At 42.9% G+C, this 22,602-nt stretch overlaps 3 protein-coding genes across 7 annotated transcripts; 2 read left to right on the plus strand and 1 right to left on the minus strand.

The window, feature by feature from the left end:
* The first annotated feature begins 173 nt into the window (after positions 1-173).
* Positions 174-4,903, plus strand: LOC124043632 (ras-related protein Rab-9A-like). 5 transcript variants are annotated; one of them, XM_046362429.1, is made up of 3 exons: positions 174-289; positions 2,142-2,226; positions 2,421-4,903. In XM_046362429.1, the coding sequence occupies exon 3, from the start codon at positions 2,465-2,467 to the stop codon at positions 3,068-3,070; it is 606 nt and encodes a 201-aa protein (XP_046218385.1). In that variant the 5' UTR covers positions 174-289; positions 2,142-2,226; positions 2,421-2,464; the 3' UTR covers positions 3,071-4,903. The 5 variants fall into 5 exon arrangements, with proteins under 5 accessions (XP_046218385.1, XP_046218410.1, XP_046218393.1 ...); XM_046362454.1 differs by having other exon boundaries at positions 271-289; positions 2,178-2,226; XM_046362437.1 differs by lacking the exon at positions 174-289 and adding an exon at positions 346-790.
* Positions 4,904-7,025: 2,122 nt separating this feature from the next.
* Positions 7,026-10,716, minus strand: LOC124043658 (trafficking protein particle complex subunit 2-like). The gene is made up of 5 exons (XM_046362465.1): positions 10,577-10,716; positions 10,207-10,325; positions 9,844-9,988; positions 7,331-7,416; positions 7,026-7,240 (listed from the first exon to the last, which is right to left on the minus strand). Exons 1-5 carry the CDS (start codon positions 10,629-10,631, stop codon positions 7,142-7,144), a joined length of 504 nt encoding a protein of 167 aa, XP_046218421.1. The 5' UTR covers positions 10,632-10,716; the 3' UTR covers positions 7,026-7,141.
* An 83-nt stretch (positions 10,717-10,799) lies between these two features.
* ofd1 (OFD1 centriole and centriolar satellite protein) lies at positions 10,800-22,602 on the plus strand. Its single transcript, XM_046362507.1, is given in 24 exon segments — positions 10,800-10,873; positions 11,022-11,122; positions 11,206-11,406; positions 11,805-11,873; positions 11,964-11,991; positions 12,081-12,188; positions 12,275-12,411; positions 12,507-12,680; positions 12,829-12,935; positions 13,039-13,158; positions 14,278-14,351; positions 14,454-14,545; positions 15,657-15,846; positions 16,871-17,001; positions 17,834-17,945; positions 18,470-19,052; positions 19,055-19,239; positions 19,604-19,766; positions 19,852-19,952; positions 21,076-21,201; positions 21,437-21,594; positions 21,706-21,891; positions 22,014-22,087; positions 22,316-22,602. Coding segments are annotated over 23 exon segments (3,255 nt in total). The 5' UTR covers positions 10,800-10,873; positions 11,022-11,026; the 3' UTR covers positions 22,356-22,602.

Raw genomic sequence — 22,602 nt, forward strand, 5'->3', positions numbered from 1 at the left:
TTTAAAAAAAAATCTGTGAGCTAGATGCACAGTTGCTCTACAGATAAATCAGATTAAACTAGAACTGTGCGATGTAGTAGGGAGTTGTAGTTTCCAACTGGCCAATATTCAACAGTTTCTCACAGAAAACATGGTATTTAACTACAATGACCATAATCCATTGAGCCCGCCTACTTGTCTCTTCTGTGTGGAGCAGACACATAGATGGAGAGAAGAGAGAATGCATGATTGAGAGGGATAGAAAAAAGTTGCTTTGAGGGGGAGGGATAGAAAGCAGTTGCTTCACAAGGTATTTCTACCAACTATTGTGATTAATAGTTGGTATTCAGCAGTCATAAAAGTATGCCTTATTTACTATGAACTACTAAAATAGTGATTTTGTCAGACAGTCTAGGCAGCAGCTCTATTCATGGGTTGCATGTTTTTTCACAATATTGTTTTGAACGTTATTGTTTTGGACTGAGTATTCTACTCAATGAGCAATGATGAAGATTTCATCAAAAGTGCATTACAGTGCTACTCTGGTCAAAAGTTATGGAAAAAGTAGCTTGATTTTGGTACTGGTCTAGTCCTGTCTACCGTGTTTTTATCGCTCTCTGGTGGCTCTGTTTCTGTAAGTATCAGAAGTGGTGTTGATTGAGTACTGCAGCTAGCTAGCTATTTACTGGCTAAAACCATAGAAAATGATAGAGGCCTCTAGTGGCCAAAAAGGCAATTTTAGCATGGACATCACCAATGGTATAATAAGAACTGGAAACTGCGTTCAAGATGTCTGACCGTTGTTTTCAAGGTAATCTACTCACGTTTGCAAACACTGATTCGTGGACAGTCTATATCCGGGTAGCACTCAGTGCGCACAGTGACAATGACATCACCTAAAAACATGTAACATTGTTGTCCTTCGCAACAATTATTTGAATAATTCAATGGATATATTGTGAAAAAAGGTGATGACTAAAGTGTCTTATTAGGAATATTATAATCTGATTTCTCTATGGGGGAGTGTATAGCAATTGTTTTTCTGGGCCGGGTGTCAGTTAAACTGCAGCACCTAAGCAAAACTGTAGCTCCTGAAACTGTGCTTCTTAATAACAGGAACCCTGGCCCCTAAGCATTGAGGGCTTCCACCATTTAATGTAGCCAACTGGGTGGGACTTCCAACTTTATTGGCTGATCCCACCTGGTGACCCTGTTGGAGTCATGTCTAACTGGGTCATCAGGAAGGATCAGCCAGTCATGAAAAAATATGTACTACTTTAACATGGAGATAGCCTCAATACTGGCACAGACGCTATAATAGCCCAGATACAAAGATGAGTCCTCTATCAATCTCTATGGCTAAAACAGTCACCAGTACAGTTGCTTTTGTTTAAAATTGCTTTTTATTATAAATAATCTGCTATTGTGAACTGAGTGATGGGACTCGAAAACATTTAACAGTACTGTAAAAAGTTCGAGACTTCTTGGGTCACATGAGTGGAAACAGAGGCTAGTCCGCCATCGGTGTTGAGCCAGCCAGTTAACGTTAGCTAACTCCTATTGAAGCCAAACAATTGACAGCTTGAAAAAAAGCTTTTAACTACCACAGTCCTTGGATGTGTTCTTCAAAACTTGCCAACGGTAAGGTAATTAAATGTCTGAAGGTTTAGCTAGCTAACGTTTGCTAAATCGTTTTCAGCATGCTTAATAGCTATAGTAGCTAGGCTACTTAGCATAACAAAGCTAGCTCAATATTGATTGTCATCCAACTTCAGCCTGTTGTGAGGGCGTTGCGCCCTATTTTATTTTAAGTTCGTTACAAACAATATTTCACCGTGATTTTTTTTCTTCTTCCGTGTCATAATTACCTAGCTATTTAGCTAACGTTAGTTATACAACACTAACTAACATTAGCTAGCCAACTAGTTGGCAATTTAATAACTACTGTTAGCAAACAGTAGCTATGACATGTCAGTTGAACTATGTGTCGGTATGTTTTGTAAAAATGCTGGTAATACAGACAGCTGTGTAGTCACTGTACTGAATGTTTATGTTACGTAGCTATACTTGAAGGTTCAGTCAATACATTGCTTGCTAAATATTTCATTCCAGCTGTTTGAATGTTGACTATGCTTAACATTATAATGACCCACACGAAACAGACACACGTGACTAAGAACCCCGGCCATTGTCTGTAGCACGTGATCCGGGCCAGCTGAGACCGAGGGAGGCTTCAATAATTCACGGGTAAGTCAAGTCTCTTTGGTGAAGGTTAAACACATTTCACTTCTCCCTATTTGTGTGATTTGACTAGTGTTTAATTGTTGTAAGATAAAGTGATAACATTCAAGTGTTTTCCATAGGTTTCAGAATATCTACACTGAGCAGTAAAGTAAAGGCTATTGTGCTACAGTTGTTAGTTACACATTACTGTCCTCCAGGTTCCTATTCTCCAGAGGAAGAGTCCACGTGCCGTTTAAGAGCCATGACCGCCAAGTCATCCCTGCTGAAAGTCATCCTGCTGGGAGACGGAGGAGTGGGGAAGAGCTCCCTCATGAACCGCTACGTCACCAACAAGTTTGACACACACCTCTTCCACACCATTGGCGTGGAGTTTCTCAACAAGGAGCTGGAAGTGGACAGCCATCTGGTCACCATGCAGATCTGGGACACGGCTGGACAGGAGCGTTTCCGCAGCCTCAGGACTCCCTTCTACCGCGGCTCTGACTGCTGCCTGCTCACCTTCAGCGTGGATGACAACCAGAGCTTCCACAACCTGGCCAACTGGAAGAAGGAGTTCATCTACTATGCTGATGTCAAGGAGCCCGAGAAGTTCCCCTTCGTGGTGCTGGGGAACAAGGTGGATGTGACGGAGAGGCAGGTGTCTGCTGAGGATGCTCAACAGTGGTGTCGAGATAACGGCAATCACCCTTACTATGAGACCAGTGCCAAGGATTCCACCAACGTAGCTATAGCCTTTGAGGAGGCGGTGCGGAATGTGCTAGCCATGGAGGAGAGGGCAGACCACCTCATCCCCACAGACACAGTTAACCTCCACAGAAAGCCCCGCTCCAGTGCTTCCTGCTGTTGATATAATGTAGGGCCTACAACCTATAAAGAACTGGAGCTAGGAAGACACACAGGCTTATCAACACTCATGCTCTCTCAAATAGCATGTGCAAGCACTGGCCAGTGTCTGTGGATGATAATCCACTGGGCTTGTTGGTCTCTGGACTCATTGATGTGAAGAGGGTACTGAAGAATGGTGTTATTTGTCAGATTCCAAGAAATGCATTATAATTTCAATCTGTGCCGTATTTGAATTATAGTCTTAAAACATATTACAACAATGTGGTTGCCAGAAATATATTTATAATGTTTAATTTCCAAATCATGTTATACACTATGTTCCTTTTTTTATGTTGTTGTAGAAAGGGTTTCTTACACTGTGACTGAAACAAATGTGCTGCCTTACCAGTGAAAATATATTTGATTGCATTCAAATTGTATTCAGGACCTTATCCAGAGATATGACCCCAAATGTGATACTTTAAAAGCAAGTCACTTTAATCAACTGACCTGAATGGGATTAGAATATACATAATATATTCATATTTATAACAACAAATGTTGATAGATTAATTTATGCAGTATTTTTATTTGATTAAGATCAAGGTTTACTGTCACTACTTTATTGTAGAGGGAGAAATGTAAGCAGAAATTAAGGCTTATGATTTCTTACTGTTTATTATAGGTGCTGAGAATTCTATACAACTTGCTGGCCTTGCAATATTTGTTCTCAACATACCGTAATTAATGAGTTATCATTATGTAATGGACTACATGTTTTAACACCTGCACAGAAGGATAAGAGATGAGGAATGTTCAATAAATAGTTGTTGGTATCCTGTGTGTATGTACTGCATGACATTTTATGCTCACTACCACTAATAGTTTGTAAAGATTTTTTTTTTATCATACCAGAATTTCAGTGATCTTGGATAATTAGGTGGATATGATTGAACAAGGTAATATGCTGTATGTACCTCAAATCAAATTTTATTTTTCACATGCTTTGTAAACAGTGAAAGTTAAGTTCCTAACAATGCTGATTAAATCTGAGTAACAATAATTTGGCTATATACATGGGGTACCAGTACTGTGTCGATGTGCAGGGGTACATGGTAGATATGTACATACAGGTAGGGGTAAAGTGACTAGGCAACAGGATAGATCAAACATTAGCAGCACTGTATGTAATGAGTCAAGAGTTAGTGCAGCTGTAGAACTGAAGGCCCATGCCAAATCTTTTCAGCCTCTTGAGGGGAAAGAGGAGCTGTCGTGCTTTCACCACACACACCGGTGTTGGTGTGTGTGGACCATGTTCATTCCTTAGTGATGTGGACACCAAAGAACTTGAAGCTCTCGACCTGCTCCACTACAGCCCTGTGGATGGGGGCGTGCTCAGCCCTCCGTTTCCTATAGTAGTCCACGATAAGATCCTTTGTCTTTCTGACATTGGAGGAGAGGTTTTTGTGCTGGCACCATACTACCAGGTCACTGACCTCTTTATAGGCAGTCTCATTGTCAGTTATCAGGCCTACCACCGTCATGTCATCAGCAAAACCCACTGCCAGTTTTTCTATGGACATCTAATCTTACATGCATTTTATTTACATTTATGGAGCTCAATTTCATTTTCTTCCTTGCTAGTATAGTTTTGATACTAAGACTTTGGATTTCAACCGTTATTGATTTTACAGTATTGTCCATTATCAATTTCCTCGTTGATATTTCATCTAATTCAGGTAGAGTGCTGAGAACACTTTCATATTATTTAGCTACAGCAGTGTTGTCCAGAATTATTGGAATGCAAGTTGAATGGAAAATGTTATTTGAATAAACTCTCCATGAATGAATCATTTCCCCTGAAAAAATGTTTATTTCTTCCCCACTATGAAAAAACCCTACAAATTATGAAAACAAAGACTTGATATCAGAGTAAGACATCAGCAGGAAGTCATTGATAAATGTTTGGTGTGATTGTTGCATTCATAAAAGACCCATTACAGGCAGACCATTCCCTCAGTCAATGTTCATGCGATTTCAGTTTAGCAGAAAGTGATTGGTGAATCAACATTACTTTGTACGGCACAAACATGTATACCAGTGAATTATTTGGAACAAGATCACCTGAGGAAATCCCCAAATTATGTTAATGATAGTATTTAATCAGAGGAACTGGACAGTGAGTCAGAGCATTTCACAAACCTCAGGAATGAATGGCTTAGTTTACACCGGCAGCCTAATTCTGATATTCTGCCAACAATGGGTCTTTTGACCAATCAGAGCAGATCTCATCAGAATTGGGCTACCTGTGTAAACTTAGCCACATTTACATTGATTTAACTAGCTCTCAAGAACCCAAGGGAGTGTATAACCAGCTTACAGTTGGCCACCCTTTTGGCTTCTCAGCCAATGGTACGGAACACAGCTGCCTCCATGTGAACTACAATCCAGACGCTCTGTTTAAACGCAAATACGCCTCACTTGCAATGCGTTTTTGGAAACCTTTGGAACTTAACTTTCATACAAGCAAGAAAGAATCTTGCAAATACAAAAAAGTACACTTACTTTGCATAGTTTAGCAAAGTTGCAGCCGGCTACGACACATGCCACTCCAGATTTTGAGTGTTCCACAAAATACAGCCGGGTGCAACTTTCCTGAACTGCATATGTTAAGTGTGTTTTGTGTTTGAAAAATTATTTCTCGCTTATATGAAAGTATGGTTGCAAATGTTTCAAAAACTATTGTGTGCAGGGCATAGTTGCATTTGCACAGAGCATTTGAGCAGCACCAGGGAATTCCCCTAAGGCAGCAGACAGCTTTGTGAATGTTTAACATTACCGTCTTTTGAATGGGATAATATTTAACAAGCTCATTCAAGTTCAGAAAAGCATCATACAAACCTTGTCATTATTATCAAACTTGGAAACAAAATTCTGGTGACACATACACTACATTACCAAAAGTAGGTGAACACCTGATCGTCGAACATCTCGTTCCAAAATCATGGTCATTAATATGGAGTTGGTCATGATGAAACTGGAAATGGCCTATCCCAAACTGTTGCCACAAAGTTGGAAGTACAGAATTGTCTAGAATGTCATTGTATGCTGTAGCATTAAGATTTATCTTCCCTGGAACTAAGGGACCTGGCCCAAACCATTATTCCTCATCCACCAAACTTTGCAGTTGGCACTATGCATTTTGGGCAGGTAGCATTTTCCTGGCATCCGCGAAACCCAGAATAGTCCATCTGATTTTGAAGTGTGATTCATCACTCCAGAGAATGCGTTTCCACAGCTCCAGAATCCAATGGCGGCGAGCTTTACACCACTCCAGCCAATGCTTGGCATTGCACATGGTGATCTTGTGCATCTTGTGATCTTGTGTGCAGCTGCTCAGCCATGAAAACCCCTTTCATTAAGCTCCCGACAAACAGTTAGTGTGCCGACGTTGCTTTCAGAGGCAGTTCGGAACTCGGTCGTGAGTGTTGCAACCTAGGAGACCATTTTTACACGCTTCAGCACTCGGCAGTCCCTTTCAGTGAGCTTGTGTGGCCTACCACTTCACGGCTGAGCCATTGTTGCTCCTAGACTTTCCCACTTCACAATAACATCACTTGAACAGTTGACCTGTGCAGCTCTAGCAGGGCAGAAGTTTGACAAACTGACTTGTTGGAAAGGTGGCATCCTATGATGGTGCCACATTGAAAGTCACTGAGCTCTTCAGTAAGGCCATTCTACTGCAAATGTTAGCTATGGTGATTGCATGGCTGTGTGCTCGATTTTATACATCTGTCAGCAATGGGTGTGGCTGAAATTGCCAAATCGACAAATTTAAAGGCGTGTCCACATACTTTTGTATATATAGTGTACCATCCATTCATTATGCAACATAATGTTCCATGCTTACAATAGCTTTTATACAGTGGTTGGGAAGTATCAGTAATACATACTGAAATTATAAGACATACAACAGGTGATCATAGACAAATTATGTGTATATTATGTATGTCTTAAAACATATTTCAACTGGAAACTGCACACAATGAAGACATTAAAAAAGCTACACAACCATGTTGTCCAGGTTAGTTCATCAGCTCAAGAGGTGCTTCTTTCCAAGGAACTGTACTTTCCTGTCAAATGCCGTCGACCGGATTGGAGCATTGGTTTCATAGAAAGGATTCATTGCAAACTGGAAAAGAGCACAGAATAATGAACAAGAATAAAATCATCAGAATATGAATTATACATGAACATACTGTATATAGGAAGGATAACTCACCTTAATGTATAAATCATACACATCATTGAAGAAGTTTTTGATTCCATCTTCTTGTCGTACATCATGAAGCATGATGAATCTCATATGTGATGGAGATGGTTAAGGGAATTATGGAACACACACACTAATTATGCCTGAGCCCTTTGTAACAATGACGATTTGTTGAATTCAACACTGTAGACATAATATTTATGTTTTGTTGCAATGTTTCCAGAGGGCTACATAGGTCTCTGTGGATTTGTGGTTGGTGTGATGGGGTAAGTATGTGTGTCAGTGCAGTGTGTAAGTTGACTATGCAAACTATTTGGAATTGACAACACATTAATATTTCTTATAAAAGCAAGAAACGATGCAGTCAGTTTTTCCTCAACTCTTAGCCAAGAGAAACTGGCATGCATACTATTGCTATTCACCCTCAGATCACAATGAAGAGCAAAACATGCCACTCTGTTCTGGGCCCGCTGCAGCTTAACGAGGTCTTTCTTTGCAGTACTTCACCATATGACTGAACAATAATCAAGATAGGATTAAACTAGAGCCTGCGGGACCTGCTTTGCAGAGTGTGGTGTCAAAAAAGCAGAACATCTCTTTATCACAGACAGACCTCTCCCTATCTTTACAACCATTGAATCAATATGTTTTGACCATGACAGTTTACAATATAAGGTAACACCAAGTAATTAAGTCTCCTCAACAGCCACACTATTCATTTCCAGATCCCAAAGACAAAAGAACAGGACCCAATGGTTCTCTGCCTGGCACCTAATATTGGGAGTATGTCCCTGTGATAGACTAGCATCCTATGTAGATTTGAATTGTAGCTGTTGAATCAAGCTGCAGAAACAGGAGATATGCTCCTGCACTATGGACTGTTCTGGCTCAGACAAGGTTACTTACTTACAGTTGAAGTCGGAAGTTCACACACCGTAGCCAAATATATTTTAACTCAGTTTTTCACAATTCCTGACATTTAATCCTAGTTAAAATTCCCTGTCTTAGGTCAGTTAGGATCATCACTTCATTGTAAGAATGTGAAATGTCCGAATAATAGTTGAGAGAATGTTTTATTTCTTTCATCACATTCCCAGTGGGTCAGAAGTTTACATACACTCAATTAGTATTTGGTAGCATTGCCTTTAAATTGTTTAACTTGGGTCAAACGTTTCAGGTAGCCTTCCACAATAAATTGGGTGAATTTTGGCCCATTCCTCCTGACAGAGCTGGTGTAACTGAGTCAGTGTTATAGGCCTCCTTGCTCGCGCACGCTTTTTAAGTCCTGCCCACAAATCTATAGGATTGAGGTCAGGGCTGTGATGGCCACTCCAATACCTTGACTTTGTTGTCATTAATCCATTTTTCCATAACTTTGGAAGTATGCTTGGGGTCATTGTCCATTTGGAAGACCAATTTGTGACTACGCTTTAACTTCCTGACTGATGTCTTGAGATTTTGCTTCAATATATCCACATAATTTTCATCCTCATGATGCCATCTATTTTGTGAAGTGCACCAGTCCCTCCTGCAGCAAAGCACCCCCACAACATGATGCTGCCACCCCCGTGCTTCATGGTTGGGACGGTGTTCTTCGGCTTACAAGCCTCACCCCTTTTCCTCCAAACATAACAATGGTCATTATGGCCAAACAGTTCTATTTTTGTTTCATCAGAACAGAAGATATTTCTCAAAAAAATGTCCCCATGTGCAGTTGCAAACCGTAGTTTGGCTTTTTTAATGGCGGTTCTGGAGCAGTGGCTTCTTCATTGCTGAGCGGCCCTTCAGGTTATGTCGATATAGGACCCGTTTTACTGTGGCTATAGATACTTTTGTACCCGTTTCCTCCAGCATCTTCACAAGGTCCTTTGCGGTTGTTCTGGTAATGATTTGCACTTTTCGCACCAAAGTATGTTCATCTCTAGGAGACAGAACAAGTCTCCTTCCTGAGAGGTATGACGGCTGCGTGGTCCCATGGTGTTTATACTTGCGGACTATTGTTTGTACAGATGAACGTGGTACCTTCAGGCGTTTGGAATTTGCTCCCAAGGATGAACCAGACTTGTGGAGGTCTACAATATTTTTATGACGTCTTGGCTGATTTTTCTTTTCTTTTTCCCATGATGTCAAGCAAAGAGACACTGAGTTTGAAGGTAAGGCCTTGAAATAAATCCCCAGGTACACCTCCAATTGACTCAAATTATGTCAATTAGCCTATCAGAAGCTTCTAAAGCCATGACATTATCTGTAATTTTCCAAGCTGTTTAAAGGCACAGTCAACTTAGTGTATGTAAACTTTTGACCCCCTGGAAGTGAAATAATATGTTTGTAAACAATTGTTGGAAAAATGACCTGTGTCATGCACAAAGTAGATGTCCTAACCGACTTGCCAAAACTAGTTTGTTAACAAGACATTTGTGGAGTGGTTGAAAAACAAGTTTTAATGACTCCAACCTAAGTGTATGTAAACTTCCGACTTCAACTGTACCTGTGGGTATTCGGTAAAAGCTAGAAAAAGATATGTCCTGCAGTGACAAAGGCAGAGACGAACCACTCGTTGAACTTGTCCACAGTTTTCAGGTACATGTTGTTAGACAGCCACATATTTTCATCCACCAAGTCGAGGGCTGCATGCGCAATGAACTGGTTCAGATGCCGGTGGTCATCCTGTTTACATATAAGAGACAGAATGGTAATTGAGTGGGCATTACAGTATCCTTTTCTTTTTACTGGATGTGGACCAATATCGCAATACATAGTTATATAGGCTAGCTGCCCCTTTAGACAGTTATCAGGAACACACATATACACGTGTATGCATGCATGTATGTACTACACACATATAAATATATACATTATGTTGAGTAAATCATAACGATACATTCCTTTGACTCAGCTTTACCAGCAGGCAAGAATTCCATTTCAAAGACAGGATTATCGTGATGCCCAACCATGACAAAATAGAAACTCCCAGACATGTTTGTTTCCAGCAATCTGCAATTTTCTGTGTGAACAGAAATATATACACATTATTGGATAGTAGTAATATGGACACTGGACTTAAATCCTTAACTAGCTATCTAAGTTAGCTTGTAACTAACGTTAATGTAGGAAGCGTGCTGCAAATACGTGATTATCGTCAAGCTAAACACATTGAAGCAAACGACAAGTCTTAATTTTCATAAAGATCCCATAGGTATTTGCATTTACCTCCAAAGCAATGGTTTTAATGTGATAAATCAAATGTGAATTTACCTGTTAAAAACGAGCCTTTCTTTTCCGTAATGCCGTCGCTGTTTGATAACGACATGAAAAGTTGAATATAAAATACATTTGCAATCAAAAGGTATTCAGTAATTCTTTATATCTTATATTACATTTGATGTATACATATGTAGTAATATATATGTTAGTTGACTAATGTATTTGTTTTTATTTCTGATTTCAAAGACATAATTGATGCATCATAACTGTGCGACCGGAACTAAAACGATTGAACGTTGAATTCAAAGCTGTGGGCACCTGGAGAGGACGCCGTTGGTCACTAAGCAGGTAATTTAAACCAGAATACGTTGAAATACGTGCCATAAACTCTAGCTATATACATGTTAGTCGCGTTACAGAGAAGTTGGTACTTGTCTCCAGCAAGAAAAATCAGCTAGCAATTATTCGTTGATTATTCTCTGTTCCCCAATTGAAGACAACATGTCTGTTGCCAAGGAGGAGGCTTTATCCCCAGATGAGCTGAGGAAGAGGCTTTACCAAACCTTTAAGAATCGAGGAGTGCTTGACACACTTAAAGTAAGTATTTACATTTGTATTTAGTATTTTACTACCAAAAACCATTGTTTCCCCCTTTGTCAGACGTTATTTCCTTGTTCTAGACGCAGCTTCGTAATCAGTTGATCCATGAATTGAAGCACCCCATCTTGAGTGGAGAAACTGTTCCCAGGCCAGTCCCTATGAAGTCAGACTCTGTCCTGGTCACCGCTTCTAACAGTCTGGTGGCAGATCATTTGAGGAACTCTGGGTATGAGTACACCCTGTCTGTGTTCTACCCTGAATGTGGCATGGGCAAAGATAAGGTGAGCGCTTGCACTTATGCTTTGGAGCAGTAACACAGTACTAGGGCTGGGAATTTCCAGGGACATCAACGATACGATATTATCACGATACTTCAGTGCTGATACGATATGTATTGCAATTCTCACGATTCTTTATGTATTGTGATTCAGTAATGTGATTCTATTGCGATTCGATGTTCCAAAAATATTGCTCACGATATGTCTGCTGCAGAGGGACAAGAGAGAGCTATGGAAAAAGCTCTCATCACTACCTTATGTTTGGTTCTGTACAATGCATTGTATTATGTTGAAGCTCTGAATGACCCCACTCCAGTAATGTGTGGTCAGCTTTGCTTGTGCTGAACTCTCAGCTACGTTATACTCTTTTGTTGACTATGCTCTCATCTACACCCTGCCAGATTTTCACTTCAAGGGACCTTCTTCAAATTATGAAAATAAGCCCGCGGTCACCACTTTACAAATCTCTGGTAATCACATCATCTTGGTAAAATTATACAAAATTATATAATTTGTACCGAATGATGTGTATGATGGGTTATTTGTATATTTTTCAACAGGCATCAAGTACACAGAAAGAGAATAAGGGTATGTTGCGTGATGTTTACTTTCATATGCCAAGCCCCCTCTTGTCAGCTCAAGCATCCTGGCATGGCCCTTATTGATGTTTCTTCCAGGTTTCCTGATGAGTCTCTTAATAGAATTGACAGACCGTCATCTGCATGGAGAACGGCGTGATGCTGATACTCAGACCACCAGTACGCCAGCTTATAGAGAATCTCTTGGTAAGCATGCAGCACTCTCAAGTTGACCCAGTAGTATAGTAAAATACTGCGTTACGTTACATTTTAAAAACCTTTTGTGTGTGCAGTTGACAAGATGAAAATGATCGATGAGGAGTATGAAGCTCTCCGCTACAAAGGGGACAAGTGGGTGTCCTATGAGTCTAAGCTTGCTGCATATCGAACAGAAGTTGAAGCACAGGTTCAAGCGGAAATGAATGCAAAGGTATGACTCTATTTCTCTTCGCCTCTTTATGCATTCTGATGTTCTATTGTTGGAAATGTTTGCATTGAGAAACATGGTGCTTTTTGCTTCTTCAGCTGCAACATTATAAAGATGTGGAAATGTCCAAAGTGAAGATGGAGGAAAAAGACAAATCTCGCAAAGAGATTTTGCAGCTGAGGCAGGACATGGAGAGGACTTATGAGATGAAGTCGGGGGCATTGATCAATAGGGAGAAGAATGCCATCGATCGATTACAGAAACAACAAGAGGTAGTTGATTCTCAGTTCTCCAATCATCGAGTCAGTGGCCAATTCATGTTTTACTTGGGTCGTTCTATTTTCTTAAACTTTTTGCATTCGGGTGTTGTGTGCTTATGTGATGTTACGAATGACTTTGTATTTCATTTGTGTTTTTCAGATTGAGGAAAAAGACGTCTATATGCAAAGACAAGCTGTGTTGAAAGAGATAGAAACCGTGCGGAATAGAGAAGCTGAGCTGAGGTTAAGGATGGAGGCTTTTGAAAAGTAAGATGAAGTCATATCGCCATACTCATGCTGAGTCATTGTCATACTGGGGTTATCAGGGTTTGGTTTATCATGTTACTCACCGAATGCTTATTCACCACAGGACTTGCAAAATACAGGAAGAGAAGACCAAAACCATGGAGGAGCTGCTGAGAAGAAGAGAGCTTGCAGTGAAGACGACGGAGGACACCTATGACCAAAAGCTGAAGAATGAGCTTTCAAGGTCTTATGATGGCATTTTGCTAAATGTAGCCTACTTGGACTGTTCTGTACTTTTTTAAAGATGATTGTTACTTGCTCTATCTGTTTGATTTCCCTTCACCTCCCAGCACAGAAGCCATCATTCCATTAATTCTCTCTGCATCCAGAAGGTGGCACTCTTGTGTAGAGCAAAAATATGTATAATCTGACATTCACTTTCATATCCTCTATGCATATTTTGTTCATGTACTGTGTGCTTGGATCCAGTTCATCAGAGACAATTAATTAACCTTCTGATTCAGTTGATAAAAGGGATTGCAGGGATGATACCATACAGTGTATTGTGCTGCCTTGAAAATTGGGCTAAGTAGCTTTGAATGCTAATAAGTTTGACTCACTACATCTATCACCTCTTAAATCCAAAACCACACAGTACTTATTTTTAGATCGTAAATCTGGCTGGTATAGCCAGCTGTCAGTTAGCATTAGTGTAACATGCAGGAGTACTGGTCACAGATGCTGTATAACAAGCAGTCCAGATGCATGGCTTCTTGAATAGAGCATCTACCCAGTGCCAGTATCATAATGTGCTATCATGTCATGGTTTTGAGATAGTTACAGTCTAAGTATAAGAAGTTTGATGTAAGCTAAGCAGTGCATCACTTCAGGAAACTATTATGTTACCGTTATGCTATATTTAAGCAATAAGGCCAAAGGAGGTGTGGTGTATATGGCCAATATACCACGGCTAAGGGCTGTTCTTGGGCACGATGCATTGCGGAGTGCCTGGACACAGCCCATAGCCTTGGTATATTGGCCATATATCACAACCCCGGCTAAGGACTGTGTCAAGGCACTCCGCGTTGCGTCATGCATAAGAACAGCCCTTAGCCGTGGTATTTTGGCCATATACCGCACCTCCTCGGGCCTTAATGCTTAAATATACCATGGCTGTCAGCCAATCAGGATTCAGGGCTCGAACCACCCAGTTTATTACATTGCTGTCTTATATTACTAACATTACTAACATGTAGGCCTATGACATTTATGTTACTGTCAGTCATTATTCCATGCTGTTTATGTCAATGCTTACCTTGTATAAATAATTTGTGATTATTTGATATTTCTCTCTGGCTATCAGATATCAGCTTGAGTTAAAAGAAGAGTACACCAAAAGGACTGAAAAACTCACAGAGAATGAAAAAAGAAACAAAGGTCTGTATTTTTCCTGTAGGCCGTCGTTATAAACAATGTATTAACTGTTGTGCTTTGTATCGTTTTATACAAATGTCTTATCACACATTCATTTTCTCTCAGTGGAGACTATTCGTATGCAGAAGGAGTCGGCTGCAATCGATGCCAAGCTAGAGGAACACAGCAGAGCTTGTGCTGAGTTGAGACGATTGCAGGTAAACTTGGCAACCAATCACACTGTGGGGGGGTTGTATAATTTGATTTACACAACATACCTACCACTTTGAAGATGCAAAATATTTTTATAGTGAAACAAACATGAAATAAGATTTAAAAAACTGAACGTGAGCATGCATAACTATTCACCCCCCCCCAAAAAAAGTCAATACTTTGTAGAGCCACCGTTTGCAGCAATTACAGCTGCAAGTCTCTTGGGGTATGTCTCTATAAGCTTGGCACATCTAGCCACTGGGATTTTTGCCCATTCTTCAAGGCAAAACTACTCCAGCTCCTTCAAGTTGGATGGGTTCCACTGGTGTATAGCAATCTTTAAGTCATATCACAGATTCTCAATTGGATTGAGGTCTGGACTTTGACTACGCCATTCCAAGACATTTAAATGTTTCCCCTTAAACCACTCGGGTGTTGCTTTAGTCGTATGCGTAGGGTCATTGTCCTGCTGGAAGGTGAAACTCCGTCCCAGTCTCAAATCTCTGGAAGACTGAAACATGTTTCCCTCAAGAATGTCCCTGTATTTAGCTCCTTCCTTCAATTCTGCCTAGTTTCCCAGTCCCTGTCAATGGAAAAAAAACATCCCCATGGCATAATGATGCTGCCACCACCATGCTTCACTGTGGGGATGTAATTCTCGGCGTGATGAGAGGTGTTGGGTTTGTGCCAGACATAGCGTTTTCCTTGCCAAAAAGCTCAATTTTAGTCTCATCTGACCAGAGTACGTTCCATATGTTTGTGGAGTCTCCCACATGCCTTTTTGGGAACCCCAAACGTGTTTGCTTGTTTTTTTCTTTTAAGGAATGACTTTTTTTCTGGACACTCGTCCATAAAGCCCAGCTCTGTGGAATGTACTGCTTAAACAAGTTATTTTTTCCCATTTCACTTCACCAATTTGGACTATTTTGTGTGTTTCCATTACATGAAATCCAAATAAAAATCCATTTAAATTACAGGTTGTAAAGCAACTTAATAGGAAAAACTCCAAGGGGGATGAGTACTTTTGCATGGCACTGTACTATGTGATACACAGACATAACATTTTCACATACTGATTCGGCCCTAACTGTACGCATGCTACTCTCTGTAATTTAGATGGAGCTGGACACGTCCCAGTCTCAGTACTCTCTGTTAACACAGCAGAATGAGCTGCTGAGAGAGAGGCTGGAGACCATGAATGACTACCCCACCTTGAGGCGAGAGAGGGTGGAGCAGCAGGCCCAGCTCAGGCTGCTGATGAAACAGCTGGAGGAAGCTCAGGAGGAGAACCAGCGCCTACGGGCAGGTGAGGAATGGTGGCCTTACCATATGAGATATGCTACTGCCTTGTTTCAGTTTTGCATTGGTGGGCTCAGTCTGGGCGTGTGGGGAACCAGTGAAATTGTCCTTTCCTCCCTTTGCTTCCGTTTTAGCTTCTAGCATCTCTCTCTCTTTGACTAGTCCTTTTCTCTAAGAGGGAAACGTTTGTTTTTTTCACTGTCGTTAGTTCAGAGGTTACCTAGTTTAAAGATGCTCTCCATTTTCTGGTCAAACGGAATGTGTTGAGAAATATACAAATAATGCATGAAATTCTTTTCCAACCCAGAGAGGATACAGTATGTCATTTTTGAGGCATTCAAAGGCTTTGTGGTTTGACTATGTGGAGTCTGTATAGACTCTAGTGTATTCAGTCTACTCTGCCCAGCTGGTCTTGGCACTGTGGCAGAGTCTTTTTGGATGTGCTCTAGATGACTGTCAATGCGGGACCCTCTCTGCAGTGTTTGTGGCTTTACAGACTGCTCTGTGAAGTGAATGCAGGGGGGATGTGGGGGTGGAGAGTCCAAGCGACTGCGGAGGAGGAGGAACAGAGGGCAGAGGGCCAATGCTTCATCTCTCTCTGAGGGACACAATGTTCTTCCTGTCAGAGGAGAAGGGTGGATGGGGGACCAATGGGCCGCTCTCTTCCTCACTAACAGTAGGCTTCATTAACCACCGAGTTAGGCTAGTACCATGTGCTCGATAATGTCAGCCTCCCAGCACCATCTCAGCCAAACCAATATACTGTAGCTAGCTGAGGAGATTAACTGGATCGTATCACATAATGTCAGGTGTAAATCAAAAGTTAACGTTTTTGCCACAAAATCTCTCTTGACATTTCTGGGGCATTGTCACAGTGACTTTAAGAAAAGTACCTAACCTAGGCCCATTATAACTTGTCCTTAATTGAAAAGTTAAAGATTGTTAGTTGGATATACTGTACAATGAGTGCTCTAATGTGTAAGCTGTTTGCCGGGATGTTGTGACTCTCCTAGCCGATTGTCTCCCCATAGATCTGGGCAGGCCGTCGGTGGAGCAGCTGGCGTTGCAGACGGAGCTGAGGAGGCTGGAGAGTGCCAGGAGGCTGTCAGAGGAGGAGTTTGATAGCCACAGACAGGTGCTGCAGGCCCAGCTCCACAATGAGGTCAGTGACACAATGCTTCTCTGATAGTGTGGGAAATAATGTGGAGACTAGAGAGACTTCTTGTCTTTAACACACATCTGGCCTGACGTTTAGTTCTTTGTGCTTATGGTTAGGCCTTACATATGAGTTCCGGTCCAATTGGGAGCCTGCATGTCATCTTTCACCTGTTGCAAGGTCTTCTTCTCTGTCTGTAACCCCTTGTTGGCTCTGTCCACCTGTTGGATGCTCTTCTTCTCTGTCTGTAACCCCTTGTTGGCTCTGTCCACCTGTTGGATGCTCTTCTTCACTGTCTGTAACCCCTTGTTGGCTCTGTCCACCTGTTGGATGCTCTTCTTCTCTGTCTGTAACCCCTTGTTGGCTCTGTCCACCTGTTGGATGCTCTTCTTCACTGTCTGTATCCCCTTGTTGGCTCTGTCCATCTGTTGGATGCTCTTCTTCTCTGTCTGTATCCCCTTGTTGGCTCTGTCCATCTGTTGGATGCTCTTCTTCTCTGTCTGTAACCCCTTGTTGGCTCTGTCCACCTGTTGGATGCTCTTCTTCTCTGTCTGTATCCCCTTGTTGGCTCTGTCCACCTGTTGTATGCTCTTCTTCTCTGTCTGTAACCCCTTGTTGGCTCTGTCCACCTGTTGGATGCTCTTCTTCTCTGTCTGTATCCCCTTGTTGGCTCTGTCCACCTGTTGGATGCTCTTCTTCTCTGTCTGTAACCCCTTGTTGGCTCTGTCCACCTGTTGGATGCTCTTCTTTGTCTGTAACCCCTTGTTGGCTCTGTCCACCCATTGGAGGTGTTCTCTGGCTGTATTAACCCCTTGTTGATTGTGCCTGTGTATACCAGGTGGAGCGCTGTGCCCAGTTGAAGGCCCAGCTCATAGATTGTGAGGAGAGGACTCAGTGGATGACCACCCATGCAGAGGACATCAAGATGCAGCTCCGACAAACACAACTAGGTACACTGTCTGTGCATGGTCCCTGTGGCTTATTAGATTTTTTTAGACATGGCTAGTCACACTGAATCATGTGTGCATATTGTAGTTCCTTTATCTAGCTCTGCTTCACATCTCTGTATTTTGCATGAAACCTAGCTTGTGTAGCTTAGCTTGTATAGTAGTCTGCATCTCAATGGTGGCCTTTCCTGACTCTTCATTCCTGTTCCTTCACCTGCTCTGATCTTCAAAAGTTGAACAGGTGAAAGCAAGTCCTACAGTAGGCTTTCGATACACTACTTTCGCTTAATCTCTGTTCTCAGATCAGTGCAGATGAAGGAATGGAGGCAAGGAGAGGAATCCACTTCATGATATTGACATGCACCCTTAGCCTTCTCTGAGATCAGTCTACAAATCACTTTCTCCATCTTATCACCTTATAATGTTGGTATTTTGTCTTTGCCCTCATCTTCTCCTCTTTCTCTCCCCATTTCTTCCCCCCCTTCGATCTCTTGGTTCCGTGTGTTCTGTGTGATTGGGGTGGGCAGCTCTAGAGAACGAGGTCCTGCGTAACCCTAAGCCCTCCCTAGTGGACCGCTCCGTGCTGGAGCTCAATCCTGATAAACTAGTGCCCCCTGATATCTATGTGGACAGAGGTGTCCTGAGAGCATGGGTGGCTGGTTATGATGACGTGTGTGAAGCAGGTGTGATGCCCTCTCAAGGGCGCAGGTCTCGTTGGGGGCGGAGCAGCTCCCCAGACTCTGACGCTGAGCTGGTGGCTGGGGCCAAGGCCAGGATCAGAGAGCTGGAGAAGGAGGCGGAGACACTGGAGGAAGCTTACAGGAACTACCAGCAGAGGGCGGTGCATGCCACCGTGTCTCACATGCTGACCCCGCGATGCCTCTCACCCCAACGAGCACCGGTATCACCACGCCCTCACTCAACTCAGAGGCAACATATCTCTCACCAACGCCCTCGCTCGCCCCAAAGACAACAAGTCCCCCCCCCAACCTTGCCCACACTCACCCCAGCATCCACAAGTCTCCCACAGACCTCTCTCGCCTCAACATCAACCCCCTCCCCAGCGTACCAGAGCCCCCGCCTCTCCCCAACCCAGAGTGACCTTCGCTGAAGACCCGTCCCAGGATCAGTACCCTGGTCCAGGGAGCGGAAGGGACTTCCAGTCTCTGGACTTCAGTGAGGCCCGGTTTTCAGGAGACAGACACCCCCCTGGAAGGCACCTCCTCTCCCCACAGGCGCCTGTCTTCCACACCCCTCTCCCTCTCCAGGAGCCAGCTTCACACAGAGCCTGTGGAAGGTAGAAACGTGCAATCTGTTTTATTGGGTTGTTTCACTTCAAATGGATTTAATGTCCCAAGCGCTTTACTGCTAAGACAGTAAATGTGTTTTGGAAATAATTTACTGTCATTGCTCGAAACAACGCTTGTCTTGGTGTATAGTTAGTATTTTATATCCCATTCATAACTTGTGAGTCATTGAGTCCATCCATACCATTGTATTCTGAGTTTTAGTCGACATCTTGTCATCTCCATATTTCCCCCCTTTGAGCCCTTCCACTTCAAGCATTTTGAAACCCCATATGACAGTGACAGTGCTGAAGCTGTATCTTCTGTTGTTTGCTGCATTTTGTAACTAACAGTTGCTCCCCCTCTCGTTCTCAGAGGCTGAGGTATCGTCTGTGGCGTTTCCTGTGCTGTCTCCTGAGAGGCAGCTCTCCCCCCTTCCCCTGCCCCGCGGAGAGGTAGCGTGCTCAGGGGACTTTACCTCAGATCTCTCCCCACCTCGCAGCCCTCAGCTCAGGAGCACTGCACGAGGCCAATGCAGGTAGCACCGGGGGTTCACCACATGATCGGCATTATAACAATATACTACGATCAGTTCAGTTGTACAGCTGTTTGTTTGTCTGTAGTCCACCACAGGTACAGCAAATCATCTTCTCCAGTTCCGAGTCAGAGTCTTCCCCTCAGCCTGAGAAGATAACCATTGAAGATCTCACAGAGCCTTTGCCAGGTACTCTTCATCCCAGATCAGTTTCGTTGTGTTGTGTTGGTGTCCGTCTTGTTTTTAAAGATGCACAAGATGACACAACAGGTGCAAGGTATATTCCTGGGGTGCTGTGATACAAAGCACTATAACACCAAGCCGGATTGTGATTGATGTGTCTGTTTCCAGTCGTATTATTACATTCCACGGTATAATCTCTCTTGACCGTAACCATCGAACTGCGGTATGGTTCAAATGTCACCTTAATCTGTGGTCGGCAGTTCGCCATGCTGTAGTAGGTCTATTAATAACTGCTGTGGCTTGGAGATATCTGAGATGGCAGAAGCCTTCTCTATAGGACGCCAGGCAGCCCTCTGTGCTCCCAGCATGCTTTGCTTCCTAAACATACAGCACCTGTGCGTTTCTCCACTGTAATGCTGTAATACTGGAATCATACCTTGGGAGGGGCAAGGGGGGAGAGCAAACGCCTTCAGCACTGCAGGAATGGTGTTGGGATATTGGTTTGTGTTGTTGACTAGTGGAATTGAAATATTCACCTATTTCGTTATCTATTTCGTTCACCTATTTCGTTATCGATGCATCCAAGGTTTTTTGCGCCTGATGTAGCCGATTGACTGATCCATATTAGATTTGGGAGTGTTTGCAAATCCAGGCATGTTTCGCCTATGACTCAGTGCTGAATCAGTACCAGCTAACAGAGGGTATCGGCCATACAGTATGCCATATTTCTGCCCATACCAAATGCCCCTCCTAACCCAATGTGTCGCATTCAGTCCCATACTTTTACTGGGGAATCCCATTTTTAGAATGACTGCTAGACATCTAGTAATACATATCAGTTTAAGGTGGCCTTAATCAGGAATGACTCTTTCCATATATTTACACAGGTCAAATCACTGTAAATCACTGTAAATCACTGTAACGACAACACCTACTGCTAAATCAGTTGTGGCTGCTTTTTAATGTGTGACTGGCCTCCAGAGTGGCCTCTCGCTGGCCTGGTACAATGGTAAGGATGAAGGGCAGCTGATTATGTATTCTGTGTTGGTCATCCTGGCCTGAGCATAAAGGGCCTCATTGTGACTTTCTTTCTCTCTACCCCCCCCCCCCCCCCCCCCCCCCTCTCTAGAGCCCAGCCACATTCCAGAGCTGCTCCTGGACACGGCGGGCAATGAGGAGGAGGCCCTTGACGGGCCCCTGACTGTCCCCCCATCTCGGGCCCCTTGGGACCTCACAGAGGCTCAGCTGCAGGGGGGTGAGTAAGGGAGCACATCCCCTCTCCCTAGAAGAGCACACCCAACTTTTAGACTAACTGATCCGTCACCCCACCCACAATGCAATGGCCATACTCTGCCCATGTTTTATCCAACCTGATGTTTGATAGCTTACCACTATAATGCAGTACGGTAGCCCCGTTTTTAAAACCACTGTGCAGGGAGCACCGATTCCACACATTCTTTTAACTCAAGTGAACCCACTTTGATTTGTAGAAGTTCAACAAACGCCGGATGAACCTGCCAGACAGGAGGAAGAAGAGGAGCTGAGGTGGGAGCGAGAGAGGAGAGAGAGAGAAGAAAAACGACAGCGGGATAAGGAGGAAGCCCAGGAGAAGGAGCTGAGAGAACTGGAGAGATTGGAGAAAGAAAGGGTGGGGATTAACTTCTAGGCTGTTGCATTGACACATTCACCTCCTTCTATAATGACCTTAACATTGATGGATTGACCTTAGCATTGATGGATAGACTTATCTGTCTCTAAGCTATTGGAAGAAGTACACCAGTATGGAGAGGAGGTGGGGGGAGATGAAGAGAAGGAGGAGAGAAGAGGGCAGGAAGAACTGAAGGAGGCAGAAGAGCCTGAGGAGAAAGCCCCGTCCTCGGACAAAGATCCACTCCAGACGTACCTGAAGATGATCATGGAGCAAAGACGGAGTCCGCATGTACAGGTGCAACACAGTCTCACACACTTTTCTGTCCTCTGAAGTGCGAAGCCCCGGTTTTCTTGTGGAACGGAAGCAGCAGGCAAGTGTATCCAGCGTAGTGTTTGAATTTGTGTTGTTTTTTTTAGATCCCTGCTGGGAGAGAGGAGCCAGAACACAGGAGCCCCGAAGCCAAGAGTTTGTCTGATGAGAAAGATGATAGGTAAGTCTAAACATTTCACAGTGCTTGTGAGAGCGGAGAAGAGCGGGGCGGATTTTAGATATGGCAGAGAGACTGCCCGTGAGGTTTCCTGACTCACTTCACAAGAAAGGACCTCCTCTCCTCTGACATGCCAGTCTTTTGATTTTTAGACCAATTTATCAAGAACATGTGTTTTTCAATCCTATCCGGAGACTACTGTTAATAAACCATTATTCTATTTCTCTTTAGCGTTGCTTTCTCACATGAAGATGCAGATGAGTTCTGGTGAGGTGGCACAGAGTGTGAGTGTGAAGGGTACAATACTGCTGTACGTTTGACTTTGTTGTTTTTAGATGTTTAAGTTGTATAAATGTCAGTCTTGGTTCATTAACACGAATAAACCTTCGATTTATAAATCACACAGTGCCTCAAAGTGACTTATCGACTCTTGCTTACAACTTATTTTTACGTGTGTGTACCATGACATTAGGTTCTATGCCCATTTGACATGGAAAATAAATGCAGTACATAATTGA

The sequence above is a fragment of the Oncorhynchus gorbuscha genome, linkage group LG01, assembly GCF_021184085.1.
Source record: "Oncorhynchus gorbuscha isolate QuinsamMale2020 ecotype Even-year linkage group LG01, OgorEven_v1.0, whole genome shotgun sequence".
Classification (NCBI taxonomy): Eukaryota; Metazoa; Chordata; class Actinopteri; order Salmoniformes; family Salmonidae; genus Oncorhynchus; species Oncorhynchus gorbuscha.